The sequence below is a fragment of the Ochotona curzoniae genome, unplaced genomic scaffold, assembly GCF_017591425.1.
Source record: "Ochotona curzoniae isolate NIBS_2020 unplaced genomic scaffold, NIBS_Ocur_1.0 contig_2699, whole genome shotgun sequence".
Lineage (NCBI taxonomy): Eukaryota > Metazoa > Chordata > Mammalia > Lagomorpha > Ochotonidae > Ochotona > Ochotona curzoniae.
Window position 1 is genome coordinate 6,574,110 of NW_024465561.1, and position 18,687 is coordinate 6,592,796.

Genomic DNA, 18,687 nt, shown 5'->3' on the forward strand with positions numbered 1-18,687 from the left:
AAAGGGTGGGGGATAAGGCGCTATTTTTTTCTTGGGACTAACAAGCAACTTTAGAAATGTTACGTGGCTGTTTGGGCAGTCACAGGATGTCAGCTTATATGCCAAAAAGTCCGGTTGAGGGTGTGGGGGACAAGAGACCCCCAGGGTCCAGCTATACCAGAAACAAAACACACCCCCGTCTCTTCACTCATCAACAGTGGATGACGTGCTATCTGACGGCTTCGTGAGATGCCTTGTGTTTCTTGCGTGCTATGAAAATGCCTTGAGTGATAACAGACACACTTGTGCATTTCAGCAGCTTGCAGCCTGCTCAGAAGAGCATTTCCCGCAGCCATGAATCTGCCAGGCTTTTGCCAACTCAGTCTTGGTGAGGACTCAGTTGAAGAACCCAGCAGATGGTGTCCGCGGCTGCCGGGTGAGGAGGAACGCAGACACAAACGACCTGTGCACATGGTGCCTGTCAATCCTCAGCAGAAACTGAAGGCACAGCTCTAAGAAGGGATTCGGTGAAAGCAGCTCTGCGGGACAGCGGCACGAGGCAACACTGCTGTAGAACTTCCTGGCAACTAGAATCGAAACAGATGAAGGAGGTTTGGAGAATACATGTGAATGGTTAGCTTGTCTCCTGCACAGCTTCTTGTGAATGACAATTTTCCAGGTTGCATTTTTTTTTTAAGATACATGTATTTAAAGAGAGGCAGGAAAGGGAGAGAGAAAGGGGGAGACAGAGACAGAAAGAGACCTTCCTTTCTCTGGTTCACTGTCTAAGTGGCTACAATGGTTGGGGCTGGACGCAGCTGAAGCCAGCAGCCCAGAACTACATCCAGATATTCAACATAGAAGATATATAAGCCTGGGCCATCTTCTGTTGCTTCCTCAGGTGCCTCAGTGGAGAGCTGGGCCAGAAGAGTAGCTGGGACTCAAACTGATGCTTTGATATGGGATGGCGGTTTTGCAAGCTCTGCTGAGCCACAGTGCTGTCTCCTCCTAACTGTATTTGTGACAAAAACAAATGGGAGATACTTTGTAGATTTTTTTTTTAACTGATGAAGAAGATAATATAAGCACATTAAGAAGCATTTGGAAATTGGAGGAGAAATGTGTTATAATCCCACAACCTCATTAAAAGCCTTGACAATAGTGATCACCCTGAGACCATAGTGTCAGTCCTTGCTGTGGTCCATGAGCCTATGGGGTGCGTCCAGTATCCCTTCCTTAGTGGGCCAAGAGCCTCAGCCTGGGCTCAGAGCTGAGGATGAGAGGGCAGAGAGGAACACTGAGGTCAGGCCAACTGAGTGGAGTCCTGTCATCTTCACTCTGAGCCTTAGCTTCTTGATCTGTAAAATGGGGGTGACAATGGTTTCCATCCCATGGGTGTGTTGTGAGGCTGAGAGAGAGTTAAACAAGTACTGGTCCTCTTCTCACCTTCCCGCCTTAGCCACTGCCTAAGCACAAGCCTCGGTCCTTTCTCCGGTCCTCACAACCCAAATCCTCCAGGGGTGGAATGGCCATCACTGGCACGAGGCAGCTTTTCCGTGTGAAGGGCACGTAGCCAACAGGGTTCTGTGTGGCACGTCCACCCTCTCTGTGCACTTTATGATGGGTTTGTGATCTCTTCCTATGTCTTGTGAACGTATCTTCATCTCCTCCTGATGTTACCCAGCAGCTGTCCAGGAAACATGAGAGAGGCTGGAGGAAGTGATTTGCATGCAACCATCGGGCGGGGGGTACAAGTCACCCACCACCCCAGGAAATGTCCCCAAGCACAACCTGTTGGGGACATCTATTCCCAGACACATCAGCCTCTGCGCAAGCACTTGGCTATTCAGCACCATGTGGGGTACCAAGCTCCCTGAGACAGACACGGCTCCTGCCGTGAGCTCCCACTTGGAGTCCCAGAGACAGATTTGCAAGAGGGGTTAAGGCACCATCCCTGCCCACCCCCATGGGGGATGCCTGCTTGCAGATCATATTGAGGGTTGGGGGAAGGGAGCCAGACAGAAACTAGGCCTCCTGATGCCGAGGGAGTCTTGCTCTTTGGGGAGGAGGAGTCTGCTAGGTGTCGTTGGAAGGGGAAAGTAGGACCACCTGCAGCCTCTGCGTGTGACTCCATTTGGAATTAGAGCCTTTGCTGACACAATGAATTGAATCAAATATCTCCAGATGACATCATCCTGGGCTAGGGTGGATGCTAAATCTAATGATGAGTGTCCTTAGAAAGGACAGCAAAGGGGCAGATGTCTGGGAGACTGTCACAGGGAGACGAAGGCAGGGATGCTCCTAAGACTGGGACAGATGGGGCATGGGCCCCTCCCACTCCAAAGGGAGTCAATGCTGCTGATCTTTGACTTCTAACCTCCAGGAACCATGAGAGGACAAGTGTCTGCTGTTGAAGCCACCAGCACGTGGCCCTCAGTCACTGGGAGGACCTTGAAAGTTAGCACACACCTGGGGCGTAGTCCCTGCTGGTGACCCTTGCACTGCTCCTGCCTGCTGGTCTTGGTCATGTGCAATGCTAGGGCAGTGGCTGGGACAGGGCAGGGGCAGGGCGGGGGCAGGGCAGGGGCAGGGCGGGGGCAGAGCGGGGGTGCTCAGCAGCTCCTATGAGAGGTAGCACAGAGACCACTCCCATCCTGCTTGTCTTCCAAGCTCTCATTCGCTAGCAGAGGATGGCAGAGACACAAAGCCAATGCTAGCTCAAGGCGGTGGAGACAGTGCGAATACTGCAGCAGGATAAGGAGAACTGGAGAGAGAACTGAGCTGGACTCGATTCCATGCAGAGGTGGTGGGGTCTTTTGAAGGGAAGATGGGGAGGGTGGAACCATGAGGACCTAAGCAAGGAAAGAGAAATGCCCTTCAAAGGGGAATCCACACTTGGTGAACATGGGCTCCTATTGTCCCAGAGGGACTGGGAGATCGCAAGGCTGCATTCTGGGGTGGGTTGGAACACAGTGTGTGCTTCTACATCTAACAGCCTTGAGCATCCCAGGCAGGTTGTTAGGATGCTAGACGGAAACTTGGGGGTGGGGGATGGGACTGAGTCGTCACAAGGCCACGGCCTTGAGCTGATGAAAGCTGTGTTTATTCAAGAGGCTGAGTGTGTTGGGAGAGGCAGGGTGCCACAGGTGGTGGAGGAGGCTTTGTGTTGAGGGTCTACTGGGGTCAAAGCCAAGGCTGAACGAAGCCTCAGTGGGAACTGGGCTCAGAGAGGCTGAGGGAGACCCAGGAATGAGTCTGGGGAGGATATGGATGTCGCCGCGTCTTGCCTTCCCCTTGAGGGGGCAGTTAGCTTGTGAGTTTGTGGACATGGCAAAACAGTACGTATTGAAAAGTGCACATACCCTACGTGTTCAGCTCCACGCATTTTCACTAATGTAAATGCCTAGGTGGCCACCCAGAGGGGTTAAGCCCCCAGCCCCCAGGAGTCCCTCCCTTGTCCGGCTTGCAGTCACTGTGCACAAACGGGAGTCATTGTTCTGAATGCTCCCATTTCTTTTTCCCCCTGTGTTCTTTACATCCCTTTCTCAGTTACTTGAGAGGCTGAGAAATGCAGTTGAAGAGAGAGGAAGCGCTCCGCTCTGCTGGCTCACCCTCCAATGTCCTATCCTACAGCTGGGGCTAGCAACCCAGGTGTCCCACCCCAGGGGCAGGGAGGGAGCCAACACCGCTGCCTTGCAGGGTCTGCCTTAGCAGGAAGCCGTGTCAAGAGGCAAAACTGGGAATGGAACCCCAGCACTGGGACAGGGGACTCAGGTGTCTTCATGCCCGTCCCTGAGGCCTGGGCTCTGGATTCTGAGAAATTCTTCACTCAGTGCTTCGCTGCTGAGACGCCTCCCTGTCGGGGTGCAGATTCCATTCTAGGACAACCCGGGTCCAGTGTGTCCAATCTACATCAATGGGCATTTCAGTGGCTTCCCGCTGGGGGATCCCAGCACCCAGGACCTCTGCAGCCTGCTCAGCCATCCTAGCCCCAGGCTCTAACTCTGCTTCTACCACAGCAACCATGATACCTGGCAGTGACCTGGACAGAATGGGCCTGTACACCAAGAGCCCTCCCCTTGATAAAGGGTATTGGGATGTTGGATGGCCATAGCACAAGCCAGGGACCCCAGTGGTGCCAGAGAAGGTGTGATATTCCTGTGTGTCCCCTGTTCTGGAAGGATCTGCTCACCCGGGCAGGATGGGTTCCTCTTGAATGGGACAGTCACCTGTCCCACCTTCTTTCCCATGTAGCCAGTGTTAACTTGATCCCCAGAAACAGGGGACCCATGTGGTGTCTCAGCAGGCTGGTGTCCCAACCCCATGACATCCTGAGCCACTTTGCCGAGCTGTGATTAGGGTTCACCAAGTGTAACAGCCTGGTCTGGTCTCAGGACCATGGATAGAAGAAGGCTTGAGAAGAGGGACCCAGCTGAGGGGGTGAGAACACCTGTTAAGGTTTTCAGGATGGAGCCCCCACCCCCAGGGCCATCCTGAAGGAGGGTGAGGTCCATGAGGCTCCATGGGATCCCCCAGCAAGCCCCTCTTGGAACCCCTCTGCTTCTGGAGTGTCTGGGAGGGATAGGTGGGCCTGTGGGGGCCTGTGCTGTGGCAGCTTCCCTTCCTGGTCCTCCCCCTGAAGCTGGTTGGGCCATTCCCTTAGCTTCCCTCCTCCTTACCCCAGCCCCGCCCCTTCTTTCAGGGCTCAGGTGCTGGGCTCAAATCTCTGAATCCATGGAAACCGCAAAGGAGGCTGGAAACCCGGCAGGAGGAGCGGGGCTATGTGGAGCCTGGGGAGGGGGAGGGGAACAGCCCCTTCCTGGTTGAGTAAAAGCCTGAAATATCTTCCTTTCTCTCTCTCTCTCTCGCTGGGCAGGCAGCCACCCCACCAAAGGATTAGTTCCCATTTGTCTCCAGGGCTGTGAAAATGAGTCAGGGAATGGAAGGGGGTCTGTTTGCCTAGGAGGAGCTGGCAGGCCCTAGGTGGGGGAAACAACGGTTAGGATAGCAGGGCAGGAGGGGGAACTGAAGGTCAGGGGCTTGGCTGCAGTGATGCGGGCGTCAGTCGTGAGAGAGGTCATGGTTGGGAGGTGAGGTCATGGTTGGGAGGTGAGGCCAAGTGGAGGGCAGATAAGGGTGCAGGTAGGGCCTGGGAGGGAGGAGAGGTAGGCTTGGGGACCCTGAGTCCGGAGTCCGTCAGCCAGACCTCCCTACCCACTATTCCAGTGGGAATGCCACTGACTTCTAGGTACTAGTGCTGGAGAGCGCCTTGGTCTTGCAAACAAGAGCCATACTTTCCCTTCCATGCACACCCGACCAGCCTTCCGTCCAGAGGCAGAGGTGGACACACAATTCTGAGGCCAGTAGCTGGATTCGAGCAAAGTCCACCGTGTGCGGCAAGGGAGTCCCTGCAGGCTCATAGGCATCTCTGGAACATTTCCTTGTTTGCAGTCTATTTATTTCTAATTATACAAAGGCATAAAGATACATTCCTTAAAACCCATCAGTCTGAGTCCCCTTCCTCGACCCCTGAAGACAGCTATTTTGGTTTCTTTTCTTCAGGGCCTTTCCAGGATTTTCACACACATCAACATGCATCCATGGAGACCCAGAGAACCGTCTCCTGCTTTTAAGAGTTTTGGCATCCTGAGTCATGGAACACAGCCTGCACCCTCATTAGCTTTTTGCTCGACAATAAGCTGCTGAGATGACACCTGTGGATCTAGAACATTCCTTTGAACCCGTTGCACAGCATTCGAGCATGTAAGGAGACAAGAATTCATTTAGTAATGAACACTCCCATGGCTTCCCATTTTTCACTTTCACCGACAAGGCTGCAGCGAGCGCCCTGGGACCCCTCGCCTAGGGTTTGCGTGGCAGAATTTCTTGAGGGTGGATAATGAGAATTGCAAATGCAATGACAAATTCAGAAGGTGTCGTTTTCATTTGTTTAAAAAAGATAGTATGATATGAAAGGCAGACACAGACACTGAGAGACCTTCTGTCCTCCTCTGTCTGCCACAGCTGGGGTTGGTTCAGGTCAAAGCCAGACGCCTGGAATGCCCGATGTGCAACAGCAACCCAAGTCATCCCCTGTTGCCTCCCAGAGTGCACCTCCTGGGGAAGCAGAGCTGGAACTCAAACCCAGGCCCTTCAACAGCAGGCACAGACATGCAATGGACATCAGAGTCTGCTGTGCCCAGTGCCCACCCCTTGTTGTTCTGTTTTGTTTGGTTTGAATGACTATTTCCAAGGTACCCTCCCAAGTAGCTGTTTGTTGACTTCCTCAAGGCCACACAGCATCTGATCTGAGCAAGATTTTACTGCCTCTCTGGGCAGTGGGGAGGATAGAAGGAGCAGAGTTCTCACGGTCTGGGGCAAAGGGAGGGAATAACACGGGTAACAGATGCAGCATTGATGCCCAGAGACCCTCTTTCATCTGGAACAGTCTGTCCACAGGGCCGGCATAGTAACATGTGTGTGGCTCAAGGCATGAGGCAAGCTGAGTTTCCTTAAGTGGCCGCCCAGGTAGTGAGCCCCAAACCTGGCCACAACCACAGGAAGTGGGAGTACTGGTTAGAAGTCTAGCTGTCTGGCCATGCAGAGGACCTGGATGGAGGTCCAGGCTTCTGGCTCTGTCTTGCATCAGCCCCTGTCGTTTTAGTCATTTGAGAAGGGAACCAGCAGATAAAATAACTCGTTCTCTTGTTTTCTCTCTGCCTTTCAAATAAGTAAAATTTCTTCAATATAAAGGAAAGAAATCCAAGTGAATGGATCTTAGCCATGTCCACCAAGTCAGGCTCATCCAGGCTGGGGGTGAGTGGCTGTACATGTATCCCCTCTCCAGTAACGCGCATGGGCTGGTCCCTCTGCTGCAAGGCCCTTCCTTGGGGGAACTTGGGCTCCCTGAAAACAAAGGAGGCCCTTCCCATAAGAATTGTCCCCAGTGCCGGAGGGAAGAGGAACAAAGCCTGTGGCCTTGGTGCCACCTCTACATCTAAAACTAAGTTTCTGGGCAGCCTGGTGGTTGGGGACCACCCACATCGTCTGTCTTCACCTTCAAGCAGAGGAGTTGCTCTGGAAAGGCAGGTCCCTTTTGCCACTGGACCCTGGTGACAAAAAACTGGACAGTCTACCTCGCCTGGAAAGGGAGGTTCAGAGAAGCCTCGTGCTGGGCAGTCAGCTGGCCCTGCGGGCGGATTTGCTGTCTGCCTGCCGGGATGAGACACCGCTCGGGAGGAGTTGCACATGTGCCCAAACACCTGCACCCAAACACTCTGGCGCTACCACTGTGAACTGATTTTCAGTCCATTTCCCCTCCAGCCCTAAATGCATGTGATATTGATCTCTGAGATCTGGAAACAAAATTGTGATTCTCTCAAGGGTAGTCTGACCAGCGTGTCCAGGAAGGATGTGGACGACAACAGAGACTCCTGTTGGCTCAAGCTCGGCTCATCGTGCTCCTTGCGTGTAGGAGTCCAGTTCAGAAGTGGAGCTTCTGTGGGCACCAGGCATGGCCATGGCAACTTACTGGGCACCTGTGACTCTTCTTACAAGATGTTAAGACTGGGCCTGGTACGATAGCATAGTGGTTAAAGTCCTCGCCTTGAACGTGCCAGGATCTCAAATGGTCGCCGGTTCTAATCCCAGCCGACCTGCTTCTGATCCAGCTCACTGCCTGTGGCCTGGGAAAGCAGTCCAGGATGGCCCAAAGCCTTGGGAACCTACACCCATGTGGGAGACCTGGAGGAGATTCCTGGCTCCTGGCTTTGGATTGTCTCAGTTCCAGCTGTTGTGGCCACTTGGGGAAGTGAACCATCAGACGGAAGATCTTCCTCTCTGTCTCTCCTCCTCTCTGTTTATCTGACTTTCCAAATAAAAATAAATAAGTCTTTAAAAAAAAAAACATGTTAAGACTGAGGGCTGGTACTATGGTTCAACAGCATTCCACATCAGTGCTGGTTTATGTCCCAGCTGCTCTGCTTCCCATCCAGCTCCCTGCTTGGAGCCTGGGAAAGTAGTTGAGGATGGCCCAAAGCCTTGGGACCCTGCATCCATGTGGGAGACCCAAAAGAATCTCCTGGCTTCAGATTGGCTCAGCTCCAGCCATGGTAGCCACTTGGGAATGAACCAGCAGATGAAAGAGCTTTCTCTAGTCTCTTCTCTCTATATGTAAAAATGTACCTTTCAAAAAGAAAGAAAGAGGGGCCCAGCAGCATGGCCCAGCGGCTAAAGTCCTCGCCTTGAACATGCTGGGATCCCATATGGTCGTCGGTTCTAATCCCAGCAGCTCCGCTTCCCATCCAGCTCCCTGCTTGTGGCCTGGGAAAGCAGTCAAGGACAGCCCAAAGCCTTGGGACCCTGCACCCACGTGGGAGACCAGGAAGAGGTTCCCGGTTCCCGGCTTCAGATCGGCGCAGTACCAGCTGTCGTGTTCACTTGGGGAGTGAACCATCGGACGGAATATCTTCCTCTATGTCTCTCCTCCTCTCTGTATATCTGACTTTGTAATAAAAATAAATAAATCTTTAAAAAAAAAAGAAAGAAAAATTATTTGAATAGCAGAGTGACAGAGAAAGAAAGAAAGCTCTTCCATCTGCTGATTTGTTCCTCAAATGACTCGCAATGGTTACAGCCTGTCCAAGCCAAGAGCTTGGAGCTCCATCAGGTGTTGCATACAGGTGAAGGGGCCCAAGTACTAGGGCCAGCCTCTGCTGCTTTTCCAGGCATGTTAGCTGGGAGCTGGATCAGAAGCAGAGCAGCCAGGACTCCTGAACCAGTGCTCTGACATAGGCGATCGGTGTTGCAGGTGGCACTTAGCCCATTGCTGGCCCCAGGTGATCCAGTCTTGATGGTGGCACCAACAGAAGGAGAGGAGGCTGCTGGGTACACAGTCTGTGGGTGCTCTCATGAAGGTCTGGAATTGTGCTTCTTAAATGCCACTCTGACAGGAGTCCCTGAAAGGGAACGCCAGAAGAGACCTAGTGTCCTAGCCAAGTCATTTCATGACTTGGGGCACAGGGACAGCTTCCTGGGGAGTTGCCCTCCAGAACACAAGCTACAGATCCTAACCCTTTCCTCCCTGCCCTGGCACTTGAAATGGAGTAGTGAAGCTACACTTATGAACGGTCTGGTTCAGTGCTGCTAATGCAATAGAGATGAGAGCAAGAAACAGGTGGTACTGCCAGCCATTGTGTACTGAGTGTGGCTTAGTAAGAAATACAAGTAATTATCACCTAGCCGACCCCGCCGGCCAGCTCCACGTGTGCGGAAGAAAGCCGTTTCGGGACTTTATATCCTATATTGAATGTCGATAATTGAATGCATTTGTAAGTCTCGCTGGAAGAAAACAGCTTGTGATTTCAAGATGAGAAAACAGCCTTCCAAACGGCGGAGAGACAATATATCCCCCATCTTCACACACCCAGAAGGAGCTGTTTCTCTTGACGCTTTGAAGAGGCTGTTGGAATGATTTGCCTTTCCAAAGCCACCATTGCATTTCTCCTCTTGAATTGCCACCTAGACTCTGGTGAAGGACTCATTAGGGACCACGTTGTCAATGGGGGGGGCGGGTGCCTTCCAGGGAAGGCCCCTGTGCTGCCTGCACACAGCCTCTTCCCCTGTAGGGGACAGACGTCCAGGTTGGCAGGGGTAGTGAGGGTCAGAGTAGACCACTAAGGGAGCAGGGTTGGGGCCCTGCTGCATGACAAGCAGTGACAGCCGAGGTGAGGCACTGCAGGAAGGCACAGGCTGCACCAGGCTCAGGACTGGAGGAGCTATGGCAGCTGCTGCTGCATTGCAGAGGTGGGGGGCTGGAGTCTGCCGGCAGCATGGAGGAAACACAGGCTCTGGGCTGGAACGTGTCACCCCGTCACACGTCGCCTTAGCCTTTCTTCCCAGTCCTTTTGCTGTTGGCTTTCTGAGATCAGCTTCAGCAGGCCATTACACTAAACCCAGAAGCCATCTTGTATGAGGACTGGCTGTTACGGATCCCGCTACTCCCATCCCATACCCTCTCCCTACAGTCCACTCATCAACGCACCCGAGCTCCTGTCTGTGATCTGGGTTCTGACCCCACTGTCTCCCAGCTCAGAATCCCAAAACCACACAGTGTGGGAAGCTGGCAGCTCTCAGACCTTCTCTGTAGCCTTCCAACATGGTCACACCTCAGGGGGTCCCTTTACCCAGGGCAGACTGGGCTGTGGCTTTCAGGGCATGGCCAGCTGCTGCATAGCTCAGCAGCTGGGGCACAGCCAGCACTCACTGTGGCCCAACAGTCTCTGCAAACCAGAGAGTAGAAGAGGAACAGGGCTCATGGCATGGCTCTCCCAGGGGACATGCAGGCGTAGCCTCTACATGACTCCTGGGTCAGAGTCTGGCTGGGTTGCCCCCGTAGACAGTCAGGCAGCTGGCAGCACTGTCCATGGGACAGTGGCAGCTGGGGTGCCAGGGAGGGCAGAGAGGGGATTTGTGGGGGGGGTCTCAATAGGATGCGGCTGCTCTTATAGGTGCTTGGCTGGGAGGAGCAGGGGAGCACTGGTGGGGGTTGAGGATGCTGGTGCCCCCACCCTCAGACACTCTCTGCATCTTGTAGGGGAGATGGTTCTGGCCAGGGGCCCATGACCTAGGAGGGGATGCCGTGGCAGACTGCCTGGCGCTCTCCCTCTGTTGATTTACACACTCCTATTCTAACTCTCTAAAATCAATCTTTCCTCAATTGCCTCCTGGCTCCAGCAGCGCGTCCAGGGTCTGCCCTGCATGAGCAACTACAGTCTTCTCCCAACTGATGGAGAGGAGAGGAAGAGCAAGAGGGAGAGGGTGGAAGTGGCCCTGCTGGACTCCCTGATGGGCCTGGGGCATGGTGGTGCCCCTCTGTGCCCAGCTTATGGAATCGCTGGCAGAGCAGGTGCTGCCTAGAGACCTCTGCCCAGACAGGCCTGGGTGGGCAATAGTCTAGGCAATACCCCTCCCACCTCACCCCCCCACCCCAACTCCTGCATCACCACCATTATGACTGCCCACAGACAAGGCTCTGCTCAGTTGGTGGGCGGTCCTTCCTATTGTTTTGTAAACATTTGGGATAATTAATATGGAAAAGATATGAATAAGTGCTGAGAGCTGGCAGCTGGCTTAGTTTGGAATTATCTGTTTTCAAAGGGAGGGGAGAAGGGCAGGGAATAGTTGGAGGCTGGGATACCCTGCTACAATCAGTGCTACCCCTATAGCCCCTTCCCTGCGGGGCTGAAGGGCAGGTGGTTTTTTGAGAGAGAGGGCAGAGCTGCTGCCAAGTTCTCTAGGACAGGGGTGGAGAGGGGAGGTGGAGTCTGCAGCAGGTACCTCTGGAAGCTGCTAAGAGGTGGGCATGGACAGACCCTGGAAGTCAGAGAACCACGGATAGGTCCACACCAGAGGGGAGAGGGGGCTGTGTGGAGGGACCACCCAGCCCAACAGCTCTGACGCTGTGCCACAGGCTAACTACGTTGGTGACAGCCTGGAGCAGGTGGCCCCAGGGACTCCCAGTTGCCTGATAGATGAGATCAGGTTGGCCCTGGGACTCCAAGAGCCACACGCCAGATGCCTTTCACCCCCACTGCCCCACCTGCCCTGCATAAAGGGACTGTTATTCTCTGGTCTAGAAGGGACAGAGCCCTTAGCTTGCACCAGCCTGGCCATGGTGACGCACATCCCAGTTTCAAACATACAGACACAAAGCAGGCACCACTCCCTTGTCCCCACCTCCAGCTGGGGCCAAGAGCAGGAGCCCTGGAGGTACCTGTGGAATCCTGTCTACACATATCTGTAACACACTTGGGTGGCCCAGGACCCCAGGTACACCCTCCCCCACCAGCCCTGGACCTGCCTCTTCTTTTCACTGAGCTGGCCTCCTGCATGCGAGATCAGCCATGTGACTGATTGCTGTGGGCCTCAGCCTTCTCGTCAGTGATATGGCACGAAGGACAGTGCCTACCCAGGGGTTGCTGCTGTAAGAGTTTTGTGAGCTAACATTGCAAAGTGCTGGCAGCTGGAGGGCAATTTCTGCGTCATGAATCACCCTCTTCCCTTGCCCCACTGGGCAGAGGAGCAAACCCCCCAACATAGCTTTTTCCTCCTGAAAAAAACAATGTGTTTTTGCCACGGACCCTGCCTACAGCAGCGGCCCCAACCAAGCCCCTCCAACACGCTTCAGCGTCTATAAGGTTCCGCCCCGCTCCTCCGCAGGTTGATGCTGGAGGGGGCGTGACGAACGACAGGCCCCGCCCACAGGAAAGCCACGCCCAACCATGGACCCGCCCCGGGACCCGCCCCCACAATGGAACTTGGCTGCGCTCAGCTGACGCCGCACTTCACGTGACGTTCGTGCGCAGTGAACATGGCGGCCACCAGCGGGTGAGTGCTACTTTGCTCCCGGCTCCTGCCCGCCGGCTCCGAGAGGGGACCACAGTGCTCCTGCTAGGACGGTGGACGAAGTGCCCCGGGCCCAGGCAGGTCGGGCTCGCGCTTCTTCCTGCGGGCCTGGCGTTCGAAAGCAGGGCGGCAAGCGGCGACGTGCCCGGGGTCGGGGTGGGTGCTGGAGCCCGCGGCTGCGCTTGAACCTTCCTGCTGCGTGGCCGCCCCACGCGCGTTGGCCGCCGGGTGCCAGGTGCCAGGTGCCCAGCCGGGGGCTTCTCGGAGGAGGCCGTGTTTGAGCCGAGTGCTTCCTCGCTTCATTCAGGGTTCACCTCCTTGGAGAAGCTTTCCCGGCCGCCCCTAGCGCTTGTGTTTGTAAGCTTTATCCTTCGTGGTCTCCTGCAGAGACTACGAACTTGAAGTTAATTGTCTCTTCCCAACTTCTGGGGAATTCTGGGACCTGAGCTTGCACCCAAGCTCCGGGTCAGTGCTTCAGGTGGGAGTCAGTGTGGACGGCTGTGGTGGCTGGAGAGTTGCAGGGAACTGTCCCAGAGGGAACGCACAGGCGATCAAAGGTGAATAGACAGAGGTTGACTGTGGAGAAGATTCCAGGGAAGAGGAGGGTGCATTCCTCGTATGCCCTCGTATGGTTGCCCTCCTCCCCTCTCCAGACTATTCTTCAAGGGTTGAAAGGGTTTTAATTCAGTTTCTGTCTGCTTTTTTTTTTCTTTTTTAAGATTTCTGTATTTTAATTGTAAAAGCAGATTTAAAGAGAAGGAGAGACAGAGAAAGATCTTCCATCTACTGGTTCACTCCCCAAATGACCATAACAGCCAGATCTGGAGCCTGGAGCTTCTTCTAAGTGTCCTGTGTGGGTACAGGTCCCGAGGCCATGGGTCATCTTCCACTGCTTTCCCAGACTACAAGCAGGGAGCTGAATGGGAGGTGGAGCAGCCAGGAAAGGAACTGGTGCCAATATGGGGTGCTGGCCTTTGCAGTTGTAGGATTAACCCGTTGAGCTATCGGGCTGGCCCCTTCAGTCGGCTTGCTCCCCTGGGATGGATGTGAGTTGGGTGGGAAGGTATATGGGCTCCATGGTGCATGGGGGCTAGATAGTAGGGTAAGAGGAGATAGGAGAGATTCCAGGAGGGGAGCTGAGATTGGAATGGGGGAGCTGGTAGACGGCATGTATCTTCCATTTGGGAAGGCAGGGAGAATTGCATCTGAGAAAGAAGATTCTCTGTTGGTCCCGATGCGAGCTGGGAACACACACATACTGCTCATTCAGTGGGCGCCTGCTGTATTCCAGGAGGAGCACTGGGCCTGCCTGCCCTGAGATGCTCACAGGCCCCTGGGGCAGCAAATCGACTTATGGGACTGCCTTCCACTTTGCCTGCCTCTCTACTTGCTGTGTGCCGAGGAAGGGTGAAGGCTCTGAGCTCAGAGGGGAGTATGAATAGGTGTTACTGTCTGGATGACCTTTGTGCTACTTAATAAACCATGAGACACACTTTCGGTGGAGAACTCTGTGTGGGAAGTCCAAAGTGGGTGTAAGGAACTCTGGGCCAGACTCTTGAACCCAGCCGATGCCCCTGTCTTGAAGAATACAAGGGATAGGTGCATGCTGGTGCTCAGCTCTGAGTCTGTTAGACCTCTGTCTTCTAGCCACAGCTCCAGGGACTGCATTTGGGGTCAGGATTCCAAGTTGGTCTGAGGCTTGCAGAGGGGCCACGTTGGTGGCTGAAGGGCAGGGAGCAAGGATCTGGCTGGATCCTGGGAGGATGGCTATTAAAGCACCTGACTCTTCAGGCCGTGGCACAGAATGGGTGTCTTGGAGGAGCGTGCTATAGGAGGGGATACATGACAGCTGCTATGGAAAGTGACACCTGTGGTGCTGTGGGGCTGCGCTGTCCCTGATTTGAGCCAAATTCCTTCAGGAGAGGAACTCCATGTGTTTCTGGCAGTGGTCTGCTCCCACCTGTAGCCCTGAGACCCATCATACTATTAGGCGTTGTGAGCCATCACACTCATCAGGTTATGGCTCCGGGCTCCCTGGGACTTGCACTAGGGTTGTCTGTGGAGTTGTTCCAGGGCCTGAAATAGGGCAGTCCCTTGGATTTCTGGGTGACTGGTATCTTCAAAACTCAACATGCTCTTCTTAGGGAGCCTTTTGGGTTGGTCTTGCTGGAAAGGGGCTTCCAATTTGAACAGAGGGGTCCCACAGCCTCCACAGGGTATGCTGTGAGGTCAACGTCTTCCCATTCCCTGCACCTAGTGAGATGTAGCTCACCTTTTCTGGAGCCTTGCTGTTCACAGACGGGGGTGAGACAGCTCCAGACAGACTTGCCTGCAGCTACTCTCATTGTGCCTTTTGTGTTCAACTTTCCTCTTCTCTTTGTCCACTCACCTGTTGGCTGTGGCATAGCCTTGCCCTCTAAAATGATTACATAAAATGCTCCCAAAGTGTTTAGGTCTTCTCTGCATCTTGCTCAGCACACCAGAAAATCGCTGTCTTCCCTTTGGGCAGACACTTAAAAAATTATTTTAATATTACAAAAGTGAGAGGGTTGTAGACCCACGTGGGTGTCTAATTAGGATGGAGAGGGTGGGCACCTGTGTTTACTTCAGAGATAGTCGGGGAGGGGAGAGGCAACATGTAGCTCCTGGCTATTGCCCCACATCAGCAGCAGGGGTGGAGATAGTGGGTATTTTATGTAATTTTTGAGGTCCTGATGTGGGGAAGAATGTTCCAAGGGTGTTACTTGGGTAGTCTTGATTGTTCTGAAGGGTTGTCGACTTTGTTACACCAGAATCTACCTCAGTGTGCCTGAGATCTAGGTGCCTGTTGTAGAGCCTGGCCTGGGCTGTTGTTCAACCTGCCCTTCCTTCCATCTTTTGAAGAGGTACTTGAAGTCTTCTGTTGGCTTAGATGAGCTGGCTGTCTTGTATTTTGTGTTCATCTGGGTAGTCATTCTCTCTTGCATGAGGGACAGCAACTTAGGTGGCCCAATTGGGTACCATATGCTTCAGGGTTAAACTACCTGTCTATGTGAGGTTGGGGATTGAACCACCTGTCTGTCTGAGGTTGGGGATTGAGCACAGTTGTGTAGTTGGGCAGCCCCTTAAGAAACCTCACCTGGAAGGTTCTGAGACCTTGTGCTCAAGTGTGCCAGCTGGTGTAGAGTTGGGCTCAGCCTGCCCCACTGTGCCAACCAGTGCGCATACCAGCGGGTACAGCTGCCTGGTCAGTCCTGCCTCTAACCCTGGCACTCACACAAACTGCTGGGTGCTACAGCCTAGCCCATCCCAGCCCATCTCTAGGCCCAAATCTGGTGCACACCATCAGTTGCTGCAGCCTGGTGGGAGTGATCCTGAAGAAGCCCAACCTGGCCTTCTCCCAGCCCCAGTTCTCGCATGTACTGGCGGGTGCTTGGGCAGAACACTTTTCCATTAAGTAGTGTGTTTTCCTCATAGCAGGGCAAGTTTGCTTCCTTTCTTGCCTCTTCTCTTGGAACCCAGGGCCAGTTCAGTTTGTATCTGCATGGCCAGCCTTTGGCTGCCTTGATGGGTGCTTGGTGCTGTGTGAGTGAAAGGGGATATTACTCCCTTTTCTGCCTGGAGGGTGCAGTGATGGAGGACAGGGGGACAGAATTCAGAGGAGTGGATGAAGAAGTAACTTCATTTCCTTCTCTGGTCGGCCCCCAGGGAGCTGTCGTCTGGACAGGGGCTCCCATGTGCTGTGAGGTCAGCCTGCTCCCATCCTCCTGTGGAGAGGGGCCCCATCAGCTGTGCCTGACAGAGGAGCTGTGGCAGAGCCAGTGAGCCGCAGCAGGTGGGGCACCCTGGGTGTGTACCTGTTGGTTCTAGAATCTGCTGTAGTCAGCACTTCTGGAGAAAGTATCTGGAGGAGTCAGCTTCAGGGTCAAAAGCCCGTCTCCACCCAGATGGGAACTTTGGGCTCCTAGGCAGAGTCCTCAGGCTGGGCCTGGGAACTGCCATTAGGGATAGATGTGTGATGGCCCTTGAGTGACCCCTTTGCCCACCCTGGCTCTTCCCCAGCCTTGTCCTAATTCCACCCGGTGTCCTCTTGGTCCCTATCCCCTGTGTGCTCTTGCCTTCCTGTCACCCCCTGGAGAATCCCCTACCCTCAACCCCCTCAGGAGAAAGGGAGCAGCCGGGTCTTGAACCGGCACCCACATAAGATGCTGGCACTGAAGGCAGAGGCTTAACCCACAGGCCACAGCACTGGCCCCAAAGAGCAATGTTTTAAAAACATTTTATTTATTTGTTTTCACTTTACTTGAAAGGCAGAGAGACACAGAGATGTTCTGTACTCTGGGTCCCTCACTCCCCAGGTCCCCACGACAATCAGGCCTGGGCCATGTCCAAGCCAGGAGCCTGGAACCCCATCATCGTCTCCTCCATGGGTGGCACAGACCCAGGGACTTGAGCCAACACCTGCTATCTCCTAAGAAGTCCATTGGCAGAAAACTGGTTCATAAGTAGAGCCAGGACTTCAGGCACTCTGACATGGGAGCAGGCATCCCAGATCTTAACCACTGAGCCAAACACCCAATGTTTAAGATGCATGAAATGCATATAGAGGATGACAAGGAGAACCAATTATATAGAAACACAGTTAATCAGCATATTAATTCAATTTGTGATGGAGTTGCCTGTGCCTCTTTATGAATGCATGAAGGAAGAAAAGTGAGCTGCACATCCAACAGCCACCTTCATTTTGAAGTAGATATGAGCATTTTGAGATACTCTGCCAGAACTGATGTGACACGGAGATGCCCGTGATTTCTGTGGATGACAGATTTCACGCATGTTGCCACTTCCGGCACCGCCTGGCTAGCTGCTTTGGTGAGTAATTGAAGGAAGCCTAAGTTGAATTAAACATTAGATAAAAAAGTAAATGAGGTTTTTTTTTTCCTCCATCCAGTGAGCCCAAGCCTCTCAATTCTTTGTATAGCTCTGGTGGGGGAAGGGGTGTTGGTGAGCCCTAGGTAAGGAGGCTGTGGAGAGTGAGCTCAGGGCTGATACAGAGGCACACACAGGCTGTGTGCGACAGGGACAGCCATGGGGGTGATGGCATGACACCCTCCTTGGTGGTGTGGCCTGGGCCTGGACCTTGTGGGTGTGCCTTCTTTTACGCTGGGACTTGGGCAGGATGTGGCCTTTGCCTTTTAAATTCCAGGTGCCAGTTAAGAAAAGCCCTGGTGAAGATGAGTTGGGAATATTTTATGGGAGCCATTTTTGCTGACTGTGGGGAAGTCACCTGTGTTGGCTCCGGGCCCAGCACTCTCTCTTGGGATGCTGTGTGTGCAGTGAGAAATCAAAGGGCAGGTCTCTACCCACCTTTATTTGGGGCTGTCTTGCGGTGAGTAATGACCGCAGCGTGCCGCGCTGCCTGCTGCTTGGACTGAGCTGCCCTTTGCGGACCTGCAACCTGTTGTTGTCACGGCAAGTGGGGGAGATGGAGTGGAGGAGATCTACATTGCCAGGGGTTCCGGGAAATTGTTCCGGAAACCCCACCCCACCCGCCCACCTGTGGATGCTGAAATCCCTGATATAAAATGGTGTAGTATTTCCATAGGACCCGTGCCCATCATTGTGTCTATCTTGTTTAACTTTATGTCAGAGACAGAGACACTCAGGCATACAGAAATGTCATCTGCCAGTTCCCTCCCTAAATGCTTCCAATGATCATTTGGCTGGCCCATGGCCGCGAACCCAGAACTCCAGCCAATGTCACAGGTGGCAGGGACCAAACCACTTCCAGCATCTACATTGGCAGGGAGCTGGAGCTGGGCAGAGCTGGAACTGGAAATCAAGCCCCAAGTACTAGGATATGGGACACAGTCATCTTGACTGGCATGTTCACAGCAAGGCCAAAGTGACCCGTCTCCTGTAAACTTGACTTATTTAAGTGAAAGAATTAGGGAGAGGGAGAGACAGATCTTTTATTTACCTGTCTGAATGGCTGTGACATCAGGGTAGGGTTGAGCCAAAGCCAGAAGCTTCCAGTGGGTCTCCCATGTGGTGGCAGGGGTACCTACATTTAGACCGTCTTCTTGGTTTTTCCAGGGAGCTGGATGAGAAATGAAGCAGATGGGACACGAACCAGCATGCATGCTGGTGTCACAGGTAGCAGTGTTACCTGCTATGCCACAGCATCAGTGTCCTTCCTGTATGCTTTGTCATCTGTAGATTGCTTACAGCATAGAATGCAGTGCACACCCTGTCAGTGGTTGTTCACACCCTACTGTGTAGGAAAGGGTGACAAAAAAGAAGCCTGTGCGTGTTTAGGACAGT

At 53.6% G+C, this 18,687-nt stretch overlaps 1 protein-coding gene across 3 annotated transcripts in view; it reads left to right on the top strand.

Moving 5' to 3' along the window:
• Positions 1-12,318: 12,318 nt before the first annotated feature.
• Positions 12,319-18,687, top strand: part of PEPD (peptidase D) — a 101,406-nt gene continuing 95,037 nt past the window's right edge. For all 3 annotated transcript variants that reach the window (XM_040976478.1, XM_040976479.1, XM_040976482.1), the window contains exon 1: positions 12,319-12,366. In XM_040976478.1, the coding sequence (XP_040832412.1) occupies positions 12,350-12,366 (17 nt within the window). In that variant the 5' untranslated portion in view covers positions 12,319-12,349. The remainder of the gene's footprint in view (positions 12,367-18,687) is intronic.